The sequence below is a fragment of the Haplochromis burtoni genome, unplaced genomic scaffold (genome assembly GCF_018398535.1).
Source record: "Haplochromis burtoni strain Fernald_Lab_line unplaced genomic scaffold, NCSU_Asbu1 Contig_50, whole genome shotgun sequence".
NCBI classification, from domain to species: Eukaryota; Metazoa; Chordata; class Actinopteri; order Cichliformes; family Cichlidae; genus Haplochromis; species Haplochromis burtoni.
In genome coordinates this window covers 16,185-39,327 of record NW_024582411.1, presented here as the reverse complement: position 1 = coordinate 39,327, position 23,143 = coordinate 16,185, and the positions used below count along the sequence as shown (strand labels likewise).

General features: G+C 39.6%; 1 protein-coding gene across 1 annotated transcript in view; it reads left to right on the top strand.

Moving 5' to 3' along the window:
• Window positions 1–3,711: 3,711 nt before the first annotated feature.
• Window positions 3,712–23,143, top strand: part of LOC102304284 (E3 ubiquitin-protein ligase NEDD4-like) — a gene marked incomplete at its 3' end in the record, with an annotated part of 35,608 nt that continues 16,176 nt past the window's right edge. Inside the window, 5 exon segments of the mRNA XM_042220511.1 lie at window positions 3,712–4,055; window positions 5,331–5,404; window positions 7,756–7,834; window positions 7,920–7,958; window positions 8,220–16,490. Of these exon segments, the coding sequence (XP_042076445.1) occupies window positions 15,171–16,490 (1,320 nt within the window).

Sequence of the window (23,143 nt, the reverse complement as noted above, 5' to 3'; positions counted from 1 at the left end):
GAGGTGAATACGGGAATTTGTGATTCACTGATCAGTTCCAGTTTTGACACATTTTGACAGGAACTCATATGCAGTCTTTTGAAAAGCTAGATACAGCCTCAGATTCAGCAGCGCGTAGAGCCACCTTTAGCAGCAGTAACTTGGAGTAACTGTTTCCTGTATGACTTTATCGGACTCTGACATCATTGTGAAGGAATTTTGGCTCACTCTTCTTAATAACAAAGCTTCAGTTCATTGATTTTTGCAGGAATTTGTTCATTCACAGCTTTCTTAAGGTCCCGCCACAGCATTTCAATCAGGATGAAGCTTTAACTGGGCCATTAGTTCTTTTGTTTTTCAGCCATTCTGATGCAGATTTGCTGCTGTGCTTGGAATCATTGTCCTGTTGCATGACACAATGTGGACAAAGGTTTAGCAGACAGACGGCCTCACATTTAACTTTAAAATACTTTGGCATACAGGGGAGTTCAGTGACGCCAAACTGCCCAGGCTCTGTGACTGTGAAACAAGCCCAAATCATTGCCCTTCACCAGTGTGTTGGCATTTGTGCTGATATGCTATGTTTAGTTTTCACCAAATGTGATACTGTGAATTATGCCCAAACATCTCCACTTTTGTCACATTGTTCCATTTATTTAACACGCTAAGTGAGGCCTGTAGAGCCTGATATATGGCCCTTGAGTTTTTTGCACGGTTTGACCTTGGGGACGTTCAGGGCTGGAAGATTGTGCCACGTCCTCCAGTCTCCAAAAAACACAGAAGGACTTTTTTCTGTGTTGAAAAAAAGAAGGAACTTGAGTTAAACTTTGTGTTATAGATGGTTTACATTCCTAAAACGTTTACATCTGCCTACATTTTTATTTTCTCTCCTCATTCAAATTAAATAAAGGCAAGTGTACAACATTTTTAAGCTTTTTTAAATTTATATTTATTTCATATTTAATTGTGTATTAGTATCATTGTAGTGGATGTTTTGACTTTTAAGCATGTTTAGACTTCATCTTCATGAAGTGAAATCATTAATTACTTCTAAAAATAACAACAAAAACAAAACAACAACAACAACAGCAAGCAATTAATTGCTTAGTTATAAAAACTCTACATGTGATGTTTTTTGTGGCTTTCTGGATCTGTAAATGTTCACATGATGAAAGCAAATCAGTGAATGTGGAAAAACTGAGACATGTATAAAGCTTTTCCTGGGCGCCGGTATAGCCCACCAGGTTGAGCGGGTGACCAAATGTGATAAGAATATTGCAGAAACCTGCGTTAGAGTCAACCCTGAAGCCATTTACTGTAAGTTTCTTGTTTCAATAAAGGCTAAAAAGCCCAAAAAGAAATAGCTTTTTCTTAAAACGGTTGTTCATCATTTTGGATCAGTTTGACTCATTAAATGTGAATGTTTTCAGAATGTACTTTCACTAAAATGAAGAAGTGAAAAGCTGTTTTTTTTAATTATGTATTTTACAATTGATCAAATTTGACGGCATATAACTCCTGCACTAAAATTAGTTTAACAGCCCTATAAACATGTGAGACACTGTCAAAATAATTTGGGAAGAATCAGATAAAAATGCAGAGCAGCTCAACATGCCATGTGACACCGAGTCACCACTCTTGTAGTATTTTTCCATGGTTGTCTAACAGATTACTCCTTCCACCTCTTCATCTGTAAATTTCCTTTATTGTGATGTTATAATCTTAAGCAGTGTCGCTGATCTTACAGTTTATGCTTTTATAATTGCGTTCACGTGCATTTGTATTTGTATTGGAGTTTTATTGGTGTTGTATAAGTGTTATAGGTAACTACACCTAAACTAAAATCTAGAAGTGCAGTACAATACTGTGGAAAGGTCTTGCACCACATCAACTTTCTTGGAATTATTTTAAGGTGCTCTCAGGCTTTTTGGAGCTTTTCTTTGGAAATTGGCTGCTTTTTCACTCACTTCCGGTGCAGTCCTTGTACCTGATAAATTGTAGAGGAATGTTTGTTGTTGCCGTTATTGTTTGTTAAGCCACTTAACAGTAACCTATGAATCATTCTGACATTAAAAAAAGTGTTGTGTCTAGACATAACAGACAATTTAGCAAAGAATAAATTTAAAATTCTATCTTTAGGCACTTTGTTATAAGCACCTTATCACAAAACACATCATTTGTTTCCATTTCTGTAGTTGAATCAAAGAAAAATCACACCGTTTGACAGATAAAAAAATAGTTTGTTTGTTTTTTGTTTGGTTTTTTTTACCAACAAGGTGAATCCCAAAGATCTATTAGCTGAAAGCTTCATATCTTGGCATGGTGTGCATTTTTTCCTTAAAAAATGGAGAAAGCTGGACACATGTAGGACAAAACAAGAAGTGTCAGGCTTAAAATGTTATCTCACAGCAGGTGGACATTATGTAAAAGCCCTGTCCTTGTGGAAACGCTTCTTACAGAGAGATAAATGCAAAGTTTTTGGTTCGAACTGTTGTTAATGTGTATGGAGGAGGTCAGGATAGAGGTACAACAGTGACTGTCTACAGCACTGACCAGTGAAATCATCTTTCTGTCAGTGTAAAGAAGTTTAATCATAATCAAAAGAAGCGCAATTACACCAATATATATCAGTCTTTTTGTATGATACAGAAATGCTGCTTTGGGTTTAAATTGTGAGAAATAAATATGCAAATTTACAGAAAAGGTTCATTACACAGACGGTCATCTTTATTTGTCTTAATTTTAATGGTGAAGACACTGTAAAAATCATAAATATATATAGCAGATAGTGTAAAAAATACAATCGTTCTGTCATTTTACTTTGGTGTAGTATGAGTGGTCATGAGTGAGGTAGAAAAGTCATAAAATCTTTGAAAATACAGTTAAAAGTCTAAAATTTATGCCCACATTCACGTTTTTCAAAGCCATCCAGTGGGCCATGTGGGAGTCTTTGGTGGGCCAATTCTGGCCCCTGGGCCTTGTTGGGCATCCCAGCTCTTTAGCTCAGAAACACTGCAGACTCTCTACCATGGTTTGGGGCTGTATTTTAGCCAGTGATATTAGAGATCTGCTCATAATTGATGGGATTATTAACACAGAAACGTACCATCAGAGTTTGATTCACTACGCAATAGCATCTGGAAACATTTGACACAATTCACAGTTTGAAAAGATATTTGACATAATATCAGGCCTCTCCAGAGCCTGAACCCTAAGGTTACCGAAGCAGTGTGGAATCATATCAATAGAGAGTGGAAAATAAAGGCAGCCAACATCCAAAGAAGGGCTTTAGATGTCCTTTAAGAAGTCTGGGGAACTCAGTTTAATTTCATTTAAATTGCGCCAAATCACAACAGTAGCTCAACGTGCTTCCTGAAGACTACTTAAAGAAATTACAACAAAGCTTGCCTAAGAGTGTTCAGATAGTACTGTCAGAGAAAGTAGGCCTTTAAAACGAAACTAAAGTTAAACTTTTCAAACTGAAATGGGGAAGTGGAAACCCTTGGGAAAAAACTAAACTCAAAACTAAACTAATTTTTTTTAAAAATCGGGTTAATTGAATATATTATCTTTGTTTCATAACACGTCTCTCACTCAAATATGTGCTTTTTACTCTCTATCAGTGCGACCAACCTGTTTAATGCCTGTCTCATTTACGTTGTAATAAACATGTATGGTTTCTTTTAGATAACGCACGCACTGTGACATTACATCGATCTCTAGGAAGCTCCCTCTGGGTTTCCTCAGGCTGTGACAGGGGGACCCAGAGAGGAAGAGGAAGCATGAGGAGGAGGAGGAATAGAAGGCGGAGGAGGAGGAGGAGGATGGATACAGAGTGACGAAGGTGTCACAGCTTTATCAGTAGGTTAGTTTCACGCCATCCAGCAGGGTAAACACACGGAGGGAGTACCTCACTTACAGCGGAGTGGAAAAGCACACCTTTGCGGAGCACTGACTGTCGCACCGCCACCTCCTTCTTCTTCTTCCTCTTCTTGTCGCTGTGTGGGAGGAAGAAGGGCGAGGATACTATTATGGCTTCAGTTTCTTCACAGATCTCAGGACTTCAGACAGATGAGGTAAACTTGGGGGGGTTTATAAACGAGGCCGCTGTCGTTAGCCAGCTAACCAACGGCAGCTAACCTAAAAACTAACCGGAGCGTCGAGTTAGCGAGCTAACTCTCCCTAACTTACCGCGTCTGTTCGCTTCGGAGTTTCGTCTCCGCCAGATAAATGTGTTACCTATTAGCAGACAATCGATGTAGTTTGAAAATCTCCCAACTACTGCCAGGCAGTGTTAGAGGAGCCTTGAAAATAATAGAGCTTTTGTTTTTCGTGGGCAGGAAACCCGCCGTCTCCTGGGCTGTCAACGCCTTTTGTGTTTGTTCAAGATAAACAAAACAAAACAAAACAAACAAACAAAACTGAGCTCTAACGAAGCAGCAGATGTCTGTGAAAAGATTCAGAGAAGGACAAGAAAGCAAAACAGGGAATGCAGAGTAAGGAGCTCGGGTCAGTGTGACAGGTTGCGAAATCTCCCGATGATTCACTGATTTTACGGTAAAAATGGGGCACAAGAGCCAAGTGTTGTGAGGATGTTACATCACCCTGAGACCACTGCATGCGTGCTTGCACGGCGAGCTGTGTGCGTGCATGCATGTGGTAACGATCAGACTGAAGCCACACTGCATCAGTGCTGGTACACTCTTATTATTGCCTTTTATCACTTATTGGACACCTGTTGTCATACAAGTCATCGGTATACAGTAGACTGCCCATGCGCAGATTATTACTATATTATGAAGCTATAATAAGAGTGCTTTTTGTGGGTTTTCTGTTTAGTTTGTGTTGTATGAAAAGGTAAGTGTCAGTTTAGTGTTCATTAGTTTTAGAGTTATTATAAACTGGGCAGGTGGAAGATTTAAGAAGTTTAGGTCCAGTGTTACAATCCAAACTCTTGACTCAGCGACACAGATAGCTCAGTCTTAATAATCAAATACACCTAAGTCGCCTCATGCTTGTCCTCATCCATCCATGCATCCATCCATTCGTTTTCTTCTGCTTATCCAGTTTAGGATAACTCTGGACTGGACTGAAGTCAAAGTCAGTTCTGCCATGTTTACAGGACACGCACAGGAGTGTAATATCATTACACTCTCGACCCACAGTGTGCAAACAAGACACAAGTTAAAAATAAATAAAAAGTCAGAAAACTATGATTACTGAGTAATATTGCCTGTGTGTGTACATATGTGCAGCAGAAGTCAAAGCTGTAGGCTGTATGCAGTCTCTGTCCCTATTTGTATCTTACTGTACTGTAAATAGACTTGTTTTATTTTATTTTGTTGATTCAGGAGGATAACAGAATCCTGAAGGTGAAAGTCATTGCTGGAATTGGACTGGCCAAAAAGGATATTCTTGGAGCCAGGTAAGCTGAAGGAACATGGTCTGTTTTTCATGCCAGTTTGCTCAAACAACAACAACATAATTTCACCTGTGCCTTAAGTGGCCATTCTTAATACAGCCACTGTTTTCCAACACAGGAAGTGTTGGAAAAGTCTGAGACTCAGGGGTCAGGGCATTGTCACTAATGTGTTTTGCAATCTAACCACATACCACATGACCTTCAGAGCTCTTCCTTTATGAAATTAGAAATAGGATTATCAACTGTCGTAAACTTAAAAAAATCACACACACTTGTAGCAGAATTAGAAGCCTGAACCTTTAAAATCAAAAGAGTTACAGGTTGTTCTCCAGTTTGATTGATTAGACTAATCCAATGTTTTAGAAATATATGACTAATGTTTTTTATCTTCTAAATAAATTTCCCCAAACCTCAGTGTGATTCTTTGGCATTTCTCATTTAGCTTTATCAGCGATTCAAAATACAAACATATTTAATGTGCAGCATTGCAGGACATCTAAAGAGAAAAGCAACATGTGCTACTTGACAACCATACAATTTCTTTGTGATCATTTATGTAAATAAATCGATGATTATTAAAAATGTTCACAGCAGATTTGAAAGAAATCTTAAGTCACCAACTTCCAGAGCACAGGGGGCACTTTGTTCCTGTCTGTTTCCTCTTTACATTACAATCAGAGCTTACTAGAATTTGTGAATCACTGATTCATATTAAATCCTCCATTTGTTCCAAAAAACAGAAGGACTTTGTTCTGTGTCATTTGCAGAAAAGCTTTAGTTAACCCTTTAAAGCCGGTCGGAGCGGGCACGCTCCACTTTGCGTAACTATTTTTAAATCCCGGTAGCACTGCAACCACGTAAGCTAGCGCAATAAAATTTTTTGCATATGAAGCCGGAGGAGTTGTACTTACATCTTATGCCATCAGCTTGTCCTAAGTCACAGTTTCCTTCCACATATAGCTTTGCAAAAACTGCATAAAAAGCACTTGCAGCAACAAAAACATAATATTCCAGAAACACGCTTTGCCGATCCGATCAGCTGTTTGTAACACTTCCTACGTCCATCAGCGCGAACTATCGCATGTCCGCCATGACCTGCCCAAAACCGGAAGTGACATTATTTTGCGGAAATGTAGTTTTTTACCATCAGGGCCTTATGAGCCTATACTTGTGCTTTTAAAAGTTATGTTTGACTTTATGACTTTCTGTGTCGTTTCTGGGATGCTTAGGACTCATATTGCACTGCTGGAAATAGTTTATTTTGATGCATATGCTGTTTTTTTGCAAATTTCCATTATAATATTTATTTTCGTTTTTCCTGCAGTATATAAAAATTGGTGTATTTCAAAAATAAAACTATGAAGACACTTAAAATAAATTTCCTGTGGTGGGAAACTATTTTGTGCAACTTTTTTGTATTTACAGTTTTGAGGGATAAGCCTCTTAAATTTCTCTAACTAGAAATATATGTTAAAAAAAGAAAAACGATTTTCAATTTCTTTGTAGTTTATTGCATTTTTTGCAATTTATGTAATTACTATGAACTTAATGCATACATATTATTAAAATTTGGGCTATAATCCTTGTATTGATGTATATCAACTTGAAATGCTCCCAAAAATGGCACTACAACATGTAAAAATATAATATAAGCTCTGGCGGACTTGGTTCTATGCTAGGTCTTAAAGTGTTAAACTCTGTTTTCTGATGGTTAACATTCCTCAAATATTTAGATACAGCTGGCTACCCTTCTTATTTCCACCCCTCATTCAGGGTTTTTCTGGGGATTTGTTGTACTGTTGTAACTCTGGGACTCCCTCCAAAGAAGCACAAACCAGTGTGTCTACAACACTTTTCACTCATACCTTTCCCCCACTTTTAGTTTTTTAAAGTTGAAAATAATTCCCCTAACTTCCACATAGCACGGCATACAAAGCAAAGACGCATAATTGAGAGCTTCTGTTGATTTTGTTGGTCGTTTTGGGACTCTTCTGTCTTTATGTCCATTTCGTGTTTAATTGTTCGCGTAATGGCCAAAATTGCTCTATTAGTACCGCTCTAGTGGAGCGCTCGTCATTTAATGCATTACTAATGCTTTGTTAAGAGAGAGCAATGAATAATACAGTTTCTTTGATGGATGTGGTTTCTATGCACAGTTCCTAGAATTATAATAAATTAGAAACTGCAATTATGAGCATGTCAAGCTGGAACAATTTCGTTAATGTTTCTTACGTTCTGAAGGTAGAGGCTGATATTAAGTGTTTTGAGTAAACCGCTGAGGGCAGGAAGCAGATCATAACTGTTTGAATCTGTATAGACCAATGACTTAGTGAGTCTCTGTTTTTCCTTTGCAGTGATCCCTATACCAGACTGTCCCTGTATGATCCTGTCACTGGAGAAATCGCAAGCCTTCAGACCAAAACCATCAAAAAGGTAAATGCATGAACACCTGCTTTTGAAGTCGTGCTCATATCTCGTTGATTTATTTTATTCTTTTCTCTTTTCATTTGGCCCGAAGACACTGGACCCCAAGTGGAATGAAGAATTTTTTTTCAGAGTAAGTGAAATGTGATTCACATTAAGCACATTTTAAAATGCATGTAATGTTTTTTTGTTTTTTTATAAAACGAATGTACTCTGATGCGATATCAGTCAAATCAATGCTTACTTAGAAAAACATGATTCCAAAATCAGATTTAAATCAAATGTAGCCATAACATGTGACACTTGAATTACTCTGGCAGTGTTGTCCACGCATCTTGGTTATTGTACTGGTCGATTAAGCAGCTTTGACTTTAAAGTGTCTGTCGTGTTTCAGGTTGATCCCAAGAAGCATCGTCTGCTGTTCGAGGTGTTTGATGAGAACCGGCTGGTGAGTTAGTTTTAATTATTTATTTTTGTTTCTGTATATGATCTACACTAAACTGCATTGGGCGACAAATCTTGTTCTTTGAATTCAGGTGCTTTTAGTCACATTACCACAGGTGTATAAAATCAAGCACCTAGATGTGCAGTCTGCCTTTATAAATATTTGTGAAGGAATGGGTTGTTCCGATGCGCTCGCTGAATTTGTGAAACTGTAATTAGATGCCAGCATTGCAACAAGTCAGTTGGTGAAGTGTCCTCCCTCCTAGATATTCACAACCAAGCTATACGTTATAAGCTATGCTACTGCAAACTTTAGGTACTACAGCAAGTCAACCACCAAAGTGTCATACCACGTAAAGTTATAGAGTGCGGTCGCTGACTGTGTAAAACCTGGCAGACCTTCAAACTGCCTCTGGGATTAACATCAGCACAAAAATTGTCTGCCGGGAGCTTTTGGGCATGGGTTTCCATGTGTGTGTGTGTGTGTCAGTGCAAATGTGAAAACAAATGTGAATAAGTGAAAATAAGTGAGCAGATCAGCAGCAGATCTTTATCGTCAGTATTTCCACACACAGTGTAAAATCCACGTGAAATGTGATATCTGGAGGGGATTTAATTACTAAAGGTACTGGGATTATGCTCTTTAGTTGTGGTTGGATTGCCTAAATGCAAAGCTGGTCAAATATTGTAGAGCTAAAGTGTAATGTGGAGCTGTGGAGTAGGCTAAACAGGCGCCCCAATAATTCCTGTTAGAATGGGACAGACTGATCAGGGTAACAATTAAGAGTAAACTGGGTCTCTAACACATTATTAATTAGTTAATTTTTTTTTAATTCCCCAGATTTGCCTAACAAATACAGACCTCCTACTGTGATCTGTATATGTGTGTGTTTGGTCAAGTCAAATGAGGTTGTAGATGAGATGGTGGCATTATATACTACATTTTTATTTTATATGTGAATGAGAGTCAGCAGATATGAGATTTGAAGACAGACAATGAATGAAACAAAAGTTTTTTACTGCAAATATATTCTGCATTTTATCACATTAAGTGCTAACATAACAGTAATATTCCCAGTTTATCTGCTTCAGTGCGTTTTTGTCATTTGGGATTGTCCACTAGATCTGAGTCCAACCATGATCTGAGTCTATAATGAGCATTTACTTTACTTACTTTCATGCTCTGCACACTTGAACCAGGCTCCAGTCTGCAGAAAGTGATAACTTCGAGTAATGGTTCAACACATTTACAAATCCCAAGATAGCACATATACATTTCCTGTCTGACCAGCAGAAGTAAAATAGGCTTAAATTGCTAGTTGCTGGAGCCTAAGGTCACTTTTAGATCATGTTTATGGTCTTAAATTGCAACTTATAAAGCCTTATTTTCCACTGAAATTAAGATCAGATCTACTAGCTCAGTAGACTTTTTTTTTTAAATTATATCTTATAATAAGGAAAATATTTGTAATTTATTCTAAGAACACAAGAGTAACAAACTTGATTAAAGTAGGCAATACTTTTGCAGGGTTTTTTATAAGGTCGTCTTACATAAATTGAATATAAAAAATGATCAGCTTTCACACTGCACAACTCAGTTTTGCCCATTTATTGACTAAGAAAATTTATTGCTGTGCAAAGAAGCCGTTGCATGTCGTAAAATGGTACAGTATGTTTCATATTTGTATGGAGGAGGGTATGCCCCAGTCATTACAAGGTTAACTGTGCTTTGTCTGCCTGTCAAATACACAGAGGCCCTTATTTTGCCATGACACTTGAAGTACTGTTGGAAACTGGGATACCTTATTATTCATGACTGTAAATAGGGGCAAATCTTAAGGGCATGGAGAGGATGCAGCTGAATAGTTTGAATAGGAGACTGAAGAGAATATCAATGCCTGCGTCTAGTGTTTCCTTATTGATCACACAATTGGCGCAAAGTGATGTTAAAGGTTTTAGGATGTAGCCTAAATGTAGGGGGACATGTGATAAGCTGCTGACCCAGTTTCATTCTGGGCTGATACAAAGCAGGTACGCACGAACAGGCGGACTCTAGTGACACGACCACTTCTGAGTTTTGCAGCTAACAGTCTGTAACTGTATGCAAAGTCAACACGGTCAAGCAGTGAACCAACATGGATGCTCAGAAGTCCTTATGTGACTGTACTAAATATCACTTCAACTCACAGAGGCAGAAATGAACTGAAAACTCTCTTTATCACTCTTATATTCATGCACCAGAGAGATGTGCATGCGTATTACAAATTAGCTTCACGTTGAATAAAACTCCTGTGTTTCCTTTTATGCATCTGCCACGGTAAGCTTTGGTTTTACGGTTTGGTTTTATGATTAATTTAAAAAGTATGAACATATTTATAAAAGTGTTGCCAGAGGTAGGAATTGATTAACTTTTGGAGTCGCTCTCCTTGTTGTCTCCTTCAAGAAACAGCAATAATATGTCTATAAGTTGAAATAATAAATATCAGAAGACATTGTTGATGTTCTCAAGATTGTATCAGAGACTAATCTGGATTCAGAGACTTGGTGTAGATATTTGTCTTGAGGTGCTCTTGTTCAATTTGCATTGATCCTCCGCTAAAAAAAGCACCAACTACACTTGTGTCCACAAAGCAGGCTAGAAAATGATAATGATAAAAACATCTACTAGTGCTTAGTCCTAGAGACTGGTTGACGAGCGACCAGCTTTTACTTTGAAGTCAAACAGTCTCCATTTTTTAGTTTGCGTCTCACTTTTCACAGTTTTACTACCGCTCGGCGAGCAGTCTGCAATTTTTTTGCAAGTCCATGCCAACTACATGTGGCAACTGTGGCAATCTGCTAGTGAGCAAAGCAACTGCAAGGAGTTCCTATGTGCAGCACCGCATGTACCTCTTTGGGACCAATTTCATCTACTGGCTGCCAGCAATTTCCAGCAATCACTTGGGGGAAAACAGGTTTTCCAAAGCTCATACAGATTTTTTTTATTGGAAGCTTTGGATTGTTTTCTTGATTGTTTTGCTGCTCCATATTTAATATTTCATTCATAACTAACTTTATTTTATAATGGAAAGTAAACAAAAGAAGTTGTCATTCTTTGTAGTGTCCTAAGCTACATTTCTTATAACTGCGATACATGTCTTGCAGTTTGTAGAATCAGTGAATCACCTGCCCCTTTCCCACTGGAGCTGTATACAGCTTCATAGACTTTTATCACTGGTAAAGTTTGGTCCCCAACAATACCAGGAAGCGGCAAAGTAGATTCTTGGAATTACAAGTCAATAAAAAGCCAAGCATTGGGCAGCCATCCATCAGTTTATGATAATTACATTCACATTTCTAACTCTTGTGAAATCTGAATCACCTCACTGTTAATAGTCTTGTGATGCTTTTTGTAATCGTGGAGTTTCTACATCATAAATTTGTTACCATAACATTCAACATGTTTCAGCGGGTTTTGCTCAGACTTTTCAGGTACAGTCAGTCGTTAGATCATTAAAAAACCGTCAACACACGAGCTTTCGTTTGCAGCTAAATGGCTGAATGTTTCTGGAACCTGTCACTACGTCACAGGTTTCCAGTCACATGATAAAATAAAGACGGGGGTGAGTCACTCAGTTCTGCCTTGTCATGCTCCAGTTACACGTTGGAGTATTTTGGAGGGTGTGTCAGAGCTGTGAAAGTGTTTGCGTGTGTGTGTGTGTGTGTGTGTCTGCAGCTCTGGCACACCGAGAGCTCAGCAAGAAACGTGCTTTGTTGGTCGTCTCATACGAGATGTGTTGATTGGATGATTATTGTTTCCACATGGTGTTTCCACAGTGTGAGCTTTCACATCTTGGGATGATAAGATTCTTCTGGCTAAGACTTTCAATTATAGCCTCTTGAGAGTTTAATAAATAAACATTTATTATTCCCACAGCATAAATCTTTGTTCCTTTGGACTATGACATGTCCTCTAGCACCACCAAAAGTAGTTTTTACTTTAACAAAATGTGAAACTTTGATGGATGCATATATTTGGACACTTTATTTTTTTGGCCAGATTTTTAGATAGTACACAGCCTTGATTACCCAGACTCTTGAGAACAATTAAAAAAAGTAAAATTACATATTCTGATAGCAAGAGGTCAGACTCCACAGGGTTAAACTCTTTAGTAAATCACTTCTCCAGGCTATGCCAGCAGACCCCCATAATCTAATCTAACAGCAGTGTGGTCATATCTAGTTCCCAGTTATCTCAGAGGCAGCTAGACACACCCACAAAAACCATAAAAAAGTAAATCAGATGCTGCTGTACAGTTCTCGCTTAAAATACATGAGTGTTTCTTTGCAGCAGCCCCTTCCCCACTTCCAGAGACAGCATGAATGCAGAAGTTGCTATGGTTACCTGCACTTGAATTAATTGGCACGATTCAAATGGTAAAAGAAAGTGATACAATGGTAGCTGCTTTGTAGCCTACAGCAAAACAACATTTACAAAGACTATGAAAAAAAGCTAAACGCTGAGAGGCAACCAAACTTATCCAAACCAATCAGGCAGGTAAAAAAACATACTCAGACTGGGACTGGAGCTGGAGGTATTAATATATCACTAAAATTTGTTATATAGTACACTAAATATATCTCTTCTGTGAAGATAAACTACATCAGTGGCTTTTTCATACATGGATTAAGCCTAATCCTAAATGGAACCTGCAGTGAACTTCCATGTGTGGAAAATGAACCTGTAGCAGTTACTTACACTATTACATTCGCAGGAAGCTAGCTTCAAACATGTAGCTGTTGATATCTTGGTTTGCAGTAAGTTTAACAGTAGAAACATTCTAGTAAATCAGAAATGGTATAAGTGAACAAAACAGGACATGTTGCACAGTCATTCGGGTCATCTGATAAAAAGAAGGTCAGTGGTTTGATCCCCAAAGTTCTTCAGAAAAATCCATTAGAGAAAGACAGTGTGTGATAGTTAGAAAGTGCTTAATTATATGAATTCATGTGTGAGTCCTTGAAATTAAAATTTAGAAAGGTGCCAAATAAGTCTTCAATAAACTTAAAGAAGTCCAGTTGCCTTCTTTCCAAGCTCTTTACACTACTCCGGAAAGAGTCTCCTGTAAAAGCATGTCTCACTGAGAGATTTTAAAGAGGTCATTCGCCCTGTTTGGCTTTTGGACACTGGCAGCAGATGTTCGATCACCTTTATAATATTTCTCTAACCATAAAAATGGGTAGCTGGGATAGGCTCCAGCCCCCCTGTGACCCTGATAAGCAGAAGAGAATGTATGCATGGATGGATTAAAAATGCCTGTCAATATTTTCTTGGACAGAGATCTGAGAAATGCTACTCAGCTCTCTAAAAGTTTGATTACTTCATGCGTGATGAGTTGTATAAAACACATTTACACACACCAACTCTCAGACACCCCAGTCAGATGTCAATCAGTGCCCCTTGTTCCTCTAGGACAACGTTATCAGTTCAGCCATATTTTCTGCTGATTTGTTTGATCGTAAAACATCAAAGCTCTTTAGGGCTGCACCTTAATAGATGCCCAGCCTCTACTCTAGCCACACCCCACTGACCCAATTTATTGATGACCTCACCTCAGACACTTTCGCTGAAGACTTTATTAAATAAATATATAACTTATCCTTCAATGCAAAGCATGATCTTCGCTGTCATGCCAAATTCTTGTGTCTATTTCCAGGCAGCTTTGCTGTGACTTAACATGAACGTGCGGTGTGCGTCACCAGCCTTGTCTTATGGCCTAGATACCGTCAACATCAGTTAAAGCTGCTTTTGCCTGGATGAGTGATTAATGGCCAATCATGGGTTTTTTCTGGCAGTTTGTCATGCTCCTTAAAAATTTAGGTGATGACTTCCACCGCAGCAGGAAGTGTCCACCGGTGAATCATTGCTTTATCCTGGCCTGGCGTCTTACTATTAAAGACTATGCTAAAACCGATTTAGAGGCAGAGCAATATCAGAGTAACAGGCGTGGAGAGGAAATCAGATGAGCACTGACTGTTACATGAAGTGTTGAGTGACTGGTGTCGCGTCACCGCGGTCCCACAAATCTTTCTCCCTCTTATCGTGTTGAATTTTCTGCAGTAAAGCAGATGATTTGCAGCAGGTTGTTCAGTCACTGAGGATCAAAAAGCATTTTTATTAGTGTTTTTATTTGTTTGGGTGCTCTTTTATTTTCTTTGGCATTTTTATTGTGTGCTAGCTGAGCTTTGTCACCCAGTCCTCACTCTGAAGCAGAATTATGTTGAAAGTCAGTCCCTTTGATTTCCTGTAATTCAATAGCAGTGGGTAAAAATATTTGTGGGGGCGCAGAGCAGCAGAAACATAAGAAGCATAGCTGCAGCAGGAAGTGAAGTCTTGGGTGAGTGGCCTGAAGCAGAAGTAACAGTTGACCAGAGCTTTAGTCGAAGATGCAGCGTGGACGACTGCCGCGTTGTTGTTGTTTTTTTCTTTCCCCAAGGGAGTAAACAGGAGTGAAGTGGCAGCAGCAGATGTGAGGTGCTACGCATTTGTCAGAGGGTGCAGTTAACTAGCCCTGAGCTAAGGCTATGAAGCAGGTCCGCTTTTTCCTTCAACTCTCAGTGTTGCTTTCTGCTCCGCGGCCGTGTCTTTAAAGGGGGCTCAGCAGTGAGATTAATCTGTTTTCAAAGGTCATCTGTTTGGGTCATGCCTCCACACAGAACCACTGACCTCCCCTGACTAAAAGCCATGGTCCGCCTGGAGAGGAATGTAGGTTGTCACCAGAGCTATTTTGGCAATGCGCAGTCCCTAATGATTGTGATCACAGAGCAGAGTTTGGAGCAGTTGCTTTGCTCTCCTTTTCCCAGCCAGCAAGTTTGATCATGCAGCTCCCGCTGGCGCTGCAGGGATTAGAGAGTTAAACGAATGGCACGTCGGCTCCGCTTGCATTTTGCGTCAAGGAGAAGCAGCACGGACCCTCTGTCAGAAAGCCTCAGCAGCCATGGTGAGGAAAGCGGAGTCAGTGTGTCAGCTCAAAGCCCCTCGGAGAGTCTGGCGCACAATTCTGTCCACTTGAAGGTGACTCCTCTGTCACCAGATTATGCTTATAATCAATACTCTTCAGTGTTCATACCCAGGGTTAACACCGGAGGATGTAATAAGAAGAGAATTCTACAGATCTCACTCCAGCCCTGTGGAAAGCTCAGCGGACAGGTCGATGGCAGCGTAGAGGATGGAGAACCAGGAGCTGGTGAAGGAGGAGGAGCGTGTGCGGGTTCTGACGGGGGTTCGTGCAGCAGCAGCATGGCCAGCGATGGCGGCTACTGTAGCAGTAACAGCATCTTCGAGCCAGAGGCACCAGAAAAGCATAAGACCACCCAAGAGAGGAGTCTACACTGCTGCAAGTCCAAGGTCCCCCTGAGGCGGTGCTCCTCCTTAGTTATATTCCCAAAGAGCCCCTGCAGCACCCCACCTGCTTCCCCAGTAAGTCCAGTGGCTTTTCCTGCGCTCCCTATAGGGAAGGGCTCTAATCAGTCATCTCTTCAGACTTCTGTTAATGGATACTCACTGACAGATGAGGAGGTGACTTCCAAAGGGTCCACCAACACGGCAGTAATCGGCCATCGCTTCCCAAAAGAAAGCTGTTCAGCTGAGTTCAGGGACACCAAACACATGGTGCAGTTTAATATTCCCTTACAGGACGAACCAAAATCTAAAACAGAGGACATGAGCAAAATAAAGGAAGTGTCATCATCTCTAGACAGATCAAATCGTCACTCCAGCAGCCTGTTGCTGCGCTTTGCCCACCAGAAACCAATGATATCAGGAAAAGGAGCCACAACAACAGCTACAGTCAATGTGGAATATCCCGAGGCTCATTACCCAGCAGAGCACCCAGAGGGTGATCGCGACTGCCACAAGAAACTTTATCGTAGTACCTCTGCTTGTTTGTTCTCCTCAACTAAACCTTCTGAGAAAAACCTGAAAGCTTGTTCATCAGGAAAAGGCCACCAGGAAAAACACTGTCATCACGCCATACAGAGGAGCTTTTCCCTCGAGGTGCCTTACGCCAACACTGGAATTTCATGTCACGTTTCGAATCCCAAACTCAGCAGCCCCTGCTCTCCACATGTGCACATTCATTTGTCTTCTTGCTGCCCGGCTAAGTTGCCTACCTCTCTTCCTGATATAAACACGGGCAACAAATGGAATAATACACCCATAAGCTCAGGTCAATGTGCCGAGGTAAGTTTCTTAAATGGAAGGTCCCAGGCCTTATACCTCATAGTGTATAGAGAAGATAACAGCTGTCAAATAAGCATTTTTTTTAAGTTTATGTGACACAGCAAGGCTCAGGAAAGCATGTTAAGGTAAAGAACAAAGTGGATTCACTGAAATGTTGTTAAACTGGTTCCAGGAGATTCCACATGCACTGACTTTAACTGCCATGTACACGGGACTAAAATAACAGCTGGACTGTGTAAAGTAATGCAAATAACAACTATATTTTATATTGACTTTGTGCTTAATTTTCCCATGCATAAAGTTCAACATTCAAATAGTTCTGTGTATTTTATGTCTGTATAGATATACAGATATACAGCTCTGCCATTCACATTCTTAAAACTCAGTTTACTGCGGGTCAAGAAAGAGTGAGGTTCAGTAACTGAGAAGATCGCTACAGCTAAGTCATGCAATTAACAAGCCCAATGTGGACAAACATTCAAAGGTATTCGGTTGCATTACAGTAAATCCATCTGCTTATTAGTTTCCCAGAAATCAGTGAATAAGAGGGAAAGGTTCCCTTTCAACCTGTTTGTGTGTCTGTCGGTGTGTGAACTCATCTTTTGAATAGTTTCCTTTTTTATTATTCTGTTAGCACTATGAGTAATTGGCCTAAGTATTTACCCAGACTAATTATAGCAGTGGGAAAAGTGGTGCCCCTTGCTGATATAAATAAAGTGCCTCTGAAATATTCTGCCTGACTCCAGATAGTCTACTGGTGTGTAGCACTGATTCAAATTTAACTGCATGATACTAGAGCGCTGCGTAGTCATACCAGCCATCTGTGGACGTGCATGTGTGTGGTGCTAATGTAATGTAGGCGGAATGAAAGTGTGAGCCTTTCCCAGTAAACTGGTGGTGTGTTGCTTTCCTTGGTGCCACTGCCAGCCAGTGTTTGTGAAATATCAAGTGTCAGTCTCCACCCCTACCCCCCTCCATTTAGCAGAATGTCAAGTAGGACGGCTTCCTCCACTAATTAGTCAGTCCATTTATTTTTAAAATAGTTACGTTTGCTTAGGTAAATCTCAGTTATACTTTCACTCTAGAAGGCCCAAAACATGCTTCATGCCTAACTATAAATAATAAATATGGAAAAACTTGTAAATTATCTTTAAAAATAAAAATAAAAAATTTGACTCCTAAAAAAAATTGCTAACAAAAGAAAAAAAATTGAGAAAGTTGTTAATTTGGAAAAATTGTTTCACAACTTGCCAATAAGGCTTTGATGGATGTGTTTAATGAGTCTGTAGACAAGACTGTGAGTCCACTCCTTTCTGCTGTGAGTCAAAACGTTCTGTGTTTTAATTGTAATACCTGCACTGATTTTCTTACTTCTTCCCTCTGACATATGTTCTCCATATAATAATAAAAAAAACACCACTGACACAAAAAAAAAACTAGATCGCTTAGAAACACGCTATTTAACATCATTAAAGTCCTGGTTACGGTCAGGAATAAGGTTATGGTCAGGGCTAGGAATAAGGTTAGGTTTAGGGCTGGAATACAGGGCTGGAACGTCTATTACCGCGGGAGCGTCATTGCACTGGATTCCAGCCATAACCCGCCGCGTACCATAAGAACGCCGAAGGTCTCCTTTCGCGTTCCTCAGGAACGCCGCGGGACGTGACAAAACGTTGACATGTTACGCCTCGGGAGTGAGAACGGGCTGCGTCTTCAGTGCAAAAAACAGGTGGCCAAACAGTTTTTGGTGGTGCAGTTTCACCGAGAAACCTGCTAGAAACCTCCAGCACCCATTCGCCAAATAGTCGGGGTTGTGGTTGCCAGGAAGACATAGACTGGTTTCTAGGCCTGTGCGACTGGAGTGTCATTTAACCGGGGTTGTGGGGGTTCTGGAGCTTATCCCAGCTGTAGCACACCGGACAGGTTGCTAATCCATCACTGGGCTGCAAAGGCAAGACAGATAACCAGATATCTGGCCAATTTCAGGATCACCAGACATAAGGAGAACAAGCTCCAAAGAGAAAAGCCCGATCTGATCAGGAAGGTTCAAACTGGGAACCTCTTTGGTGTGAAGTGGCGTTGAAGAGGCTTTGGTGCATATATCTGTTTATGTTTTGATTTCTAGGCAAGAAATACATGTTCTGAACCACTGCAGTTTAATCCCTGACAAATAGCCACCAACAATAATAAAACTAATAAAAACTAAATTAAAACAAGCAAACCAACTCCAGAAAGTAAAACTTTTTTTTTTTCAATATTTATATAGCAACAAATCACAGCTACAGTTGCCTCGAGGTGCTTATTATATTGTGGAGTAGTAACCCTACAGTAATACAGAGAAAATCCCAACAATCAAACGATCATCTATGAGAAAGCACTTGGCGACAGTGGTACAGAAAAACTCCCTTTTAACAGGAAGAAACCTCTGGTAGAACCAGGCTCAGCCATCTGCATGACCCGTTGGGGGTGAGGGGAGGGAGAGAAGACAAAAGACACAATGTGGAAGAAAACCAGCGATAAATAATAACTAATAATTAAATGCAGAGAGGTGTGTAAACACAGTTAGTGAAAAAAGGGTCAGAGAAAAAGAAACACTCATGGGAAGCACCCAGCGAGGACCTGGCTCCAAAGAAGAGAGACCTGAAAGCTGAAGGCTTCTACTTTTAAATACTCTTGGGACCACAAGAAAGCCCGTGGTCTGAGAGCGAAGTTGTTGGGGTGATATGGTACTATGAGGTCTTAAAGATAAGATGTGGCCTAGTTATTCAAGACCTTGTAAATAAAGTGAAAACAAAAACTGAACTAATTAAAATGCAAAACCACAGTAACTATAAGTTCTTCTTCAAAGTCTTTTGTATTACACGCTTTTGTTTTTATTGTCATGTCCACCTACGCTGTGAGTCGTGCTAATGGTTATCTAAGATCTTGTGCATCATAATCTTAGGTAACTATAAGAAAAAGATGCGACAATAATAAAACCCATACAGGTCGTGGATAATCCTCCCACATCTGTAGTGGAAATGTTTAAAAACAGCTACAGATTTTATTGCCCAAACGTGTATAAATTTGTACTTTGTACTGCCTTTTATAGCCACTTCAAAAAAATAGGTCACCTGAGTACAAACAGACCAGCACTGCTAACCAACATATGTACTCCAAAAATACAAACATATAACTGTTGCAGACTTAATAAAACTGCAATATGACAAATTAGTATCTGTCTATTTCTGGACCTTTTTTTATATTTTTAGAATTTGTTTTTCTCAGCTGCACGTGGACAATCACCTAAAACTTTTAAATACTGCTCCAGAAACAACGAGAAGCTGTGTGTGGCTGAACATGTCGGTTCATATCAGTGGTGTAGTGTTCAAAAACTTCCTTTGCTCTGGTTAGCCGCACTCCCAAAGTCACCAGATGAGTCATCACCATAGTTAATGAATAACCAGGTATGAATGTGTTGCACAACAAGGTGAAGACATGAATCAAATGAATGTTAACAATGATTTTATATAGCGAAATAACAAGCATTTACAGTTTCATAGAGCATTAAACATTTTAGGGGTATCTCACTACACAAACAAGTGGGTTTGTGGAGCTGCTGAGTTAACATGCAAAATAACTAATGTGTATTTAGAGAGATAGCCCATCAAAGTGCCCTTTAACCCCATATGATTTATACAAAGCCCAACTTCTGTGCTTTAAAAGGTTTACAGACTGGGTTACAGCCAGTAGTTGGAAATATTTGACATCATTCTTCATCCTGTAGTTAAATAATTTGTTTGCATATTCCCCAAGAGCATAACAAATGACATCTAGGCTGTCAGACATAATGTGTTTTAACTTGCCTTAACTTTGTCATGGCAATGAAGTGCTGTTTTGACACCTGTGTCAGCTTTCAGTTCAGTATCCATCATCACCACGCTACCACCGCCACATTAGCTCCTCAAAAGCTTATTTTTCACAAGCTGCTGCCCACCTGTCAAAAGCAGCTTTTCGTTGCAGAGCCAAGATGGATATCGCTGAGGCTACCAACATGTGTCTGTAGCTGTTTGCCGCAACCTCATGCAGTCTGTGGTCAGCACTGCTTAATGCCATATGCTAAACTTGAGCTGCATTCAGTGTCACACGAGCCTGCAGGGATGCTCTGAATGGACATTTATCTGTCGTTATCATTTTATCTTGGGCAGTTTTTTTTCACGTGTCCGTAGCATGCATTTCCCCTTTGTTATCTTTAGCCTCACCTTACCCAGGAGGCTCTGATTTCACTCCATCATCTGTTCGCTACTGATATAGACGTGACCTACTCAACTTCAAACCGTTAGCTTTAATTGTTTATGCACTACGGTTTGTGGCTGAGTTAAATATTTATTTGGCAGAGAGATCAGTGGATTTGATCAGCTGATGTAAACACAACACCTGATCTGGACATTCTGGAGATTGTGTTTCTGGGTAAAACCAATTTATCCTTAGCTAGCTTTTAGTAATAACCGCTTGCACGGGATGCTAAGAAAAATGGATTCAGCTGCAATATATACTGTAAGTTCTCAGTAATATATATAGCAGGATGGAGCCACAGCCTATATTAAAAAAAGATGTTTGGTTTTGGTGCCCACATTTTAACTATATGTTTAATTTTTGAAGTCAGACAGACACCACACCGTGTCTTTGTCCTGCTTCCTCTCTCACCCCAACCGGTCACGGCAGATGGCCTCGCTCCTCGCCTGACCTGTCCTGCTGGAGGTTTAGTCCTGTAAAAGGGAGTTTTTTCCTTTCCACTGTCACTAAAGGCTTGCTCATAGGGGGTCATATGATTGTTAATGTTCTTTACCTTACAATATAAAGCAACTTGAGGTGACCACTGTTGTGATTTGGCGTTATATAAATATAACTGAAATTGAATTGAATTAAACCTCCTATTGAGTGCATTACACAAATAATAAAATATTTCAATCACCAAAATTGGAGCACAGATTTCTTAAATGAGCTGTTAGTACAACTAATTGGAAAGGAAGCTTTAATATTTCTCTCAACACAGTACTCCATTAAAAAATAATTAATAAGGGGAGAAACTATCCATAAGTACCAATGTCTTTGTTTTCAACCATGCTGTAAACAGTTTCTATAGCTAAATTTGGGTATTTTAATATGAGAGTCTGTGTGGATTGACTTGCTTCTGGATTTTCACTCCAAGAACTGGGATTTTTAGTACTTCTGCTTTTAACATTGCAATCCAAGAGTCTGCTGTTTGGAAGTAATCTATTTAAGTTAAGTTAAGCATCTCTCAATGTTTTATAAGCGCAATGTCTTCGTTAAAAAGAAATGAAACATTTCTTTATCTAACTTTTATTCTTACTTTTATTCATCAAAAAGAGCTCTATGAGTTATTTATGTGAGCCCTGTATGTCTTATACTATGATTTACTAATTAAATAGGATTCTTTAGCAGATTTCTAATACAAAAAGGAGAGAAATGTGGGGGGGAGCCACTTTTATGAGTACGGTAAGTCATAGTATCAGTTAGACAATGCTAATAATAGTTTTTAATTATTTTCCATATGGGTACCCTCTGTTAATATAAACTACTGTAAACAATAAAGACAGTGTTCTATATACAGCCACAGCTGCTCTGTTTACTGTATGTTAAATCTCCAGTCATTCAGTATTGTAAACAAACCCAAAATAAATACAATTATTTCTGACTTCCATAATATGGTGGAGGGTAAATAAACACAGAGGACTGACAGTGCGTTTAACCTTAGTATTCTTAGAAGACCTCATGAAGGAAGTACTGTGCAAAGCAGGCGGTTTCTTAATGGAAATGCAAAGCCTGCCAGTGTAACAGCAACGATAACAAGTGTGCTTGTCTTAATACCGCTTGCATAAAACAGAGACTGCTGTTTTTAGGACAGTTCATTGTAATTTTGGAAAAGCTTGCTCAGAGTTTATTTTAATCTGGATTTATGCTTTTCTCAGTTGCTCTATTAGAAGTGCAAGGGCACGATGAAGGAGGCCTCCATCTAAATTTGTTCACATAAACACTTTGTACCCCTGTTAGACAGTTTGACCTGCCATGGGTGTTCATTTTGGTCACACATGCTGACTCCCACTGTGCTTGGCCTCAGCCTTCTGCTTTCGAGACCTTAACAGCTCCAATAAAGGCATGCAGTGAATGTGTGAAGAGTTCAAAGCAAAGACGGTTCATCTGGCAAATGCTACATTATTTTGATCCCAGTCTCTGTTGGAATAACACAGAGCAGCCATTCATCGTCGGCTGATAAACACATTCCTGCCTGCGCAACATGCTAAATATACACGGAAACGGAGCCAGTTAAATGACTCTCATTGTTTGAAGTAGGAAAATAGTGCAGCGGGAAACGTTTTCTGTTAAATCTACAATTAAAGACGGTTTGTTAAAGGGAGTGTCTTGTGAAAAAATCGGGTGAGAGGAAATATTTCTAGCCCTTACTGATGATTGAGATAAAAGAGAGAGATGTACAACCTTGAAGTCACTGCAGATAACACAGACATACTTCTTTAGAGATATTAAAGTGGTTCTCTGTACTCTAAATCAGTTGTTTTTAAATACTTTTTCTGCCCAAGGCACACTAAAGGTCCTGCCAAACTCTTAAGCCACACCCAGGTTTTGTTTCGGGG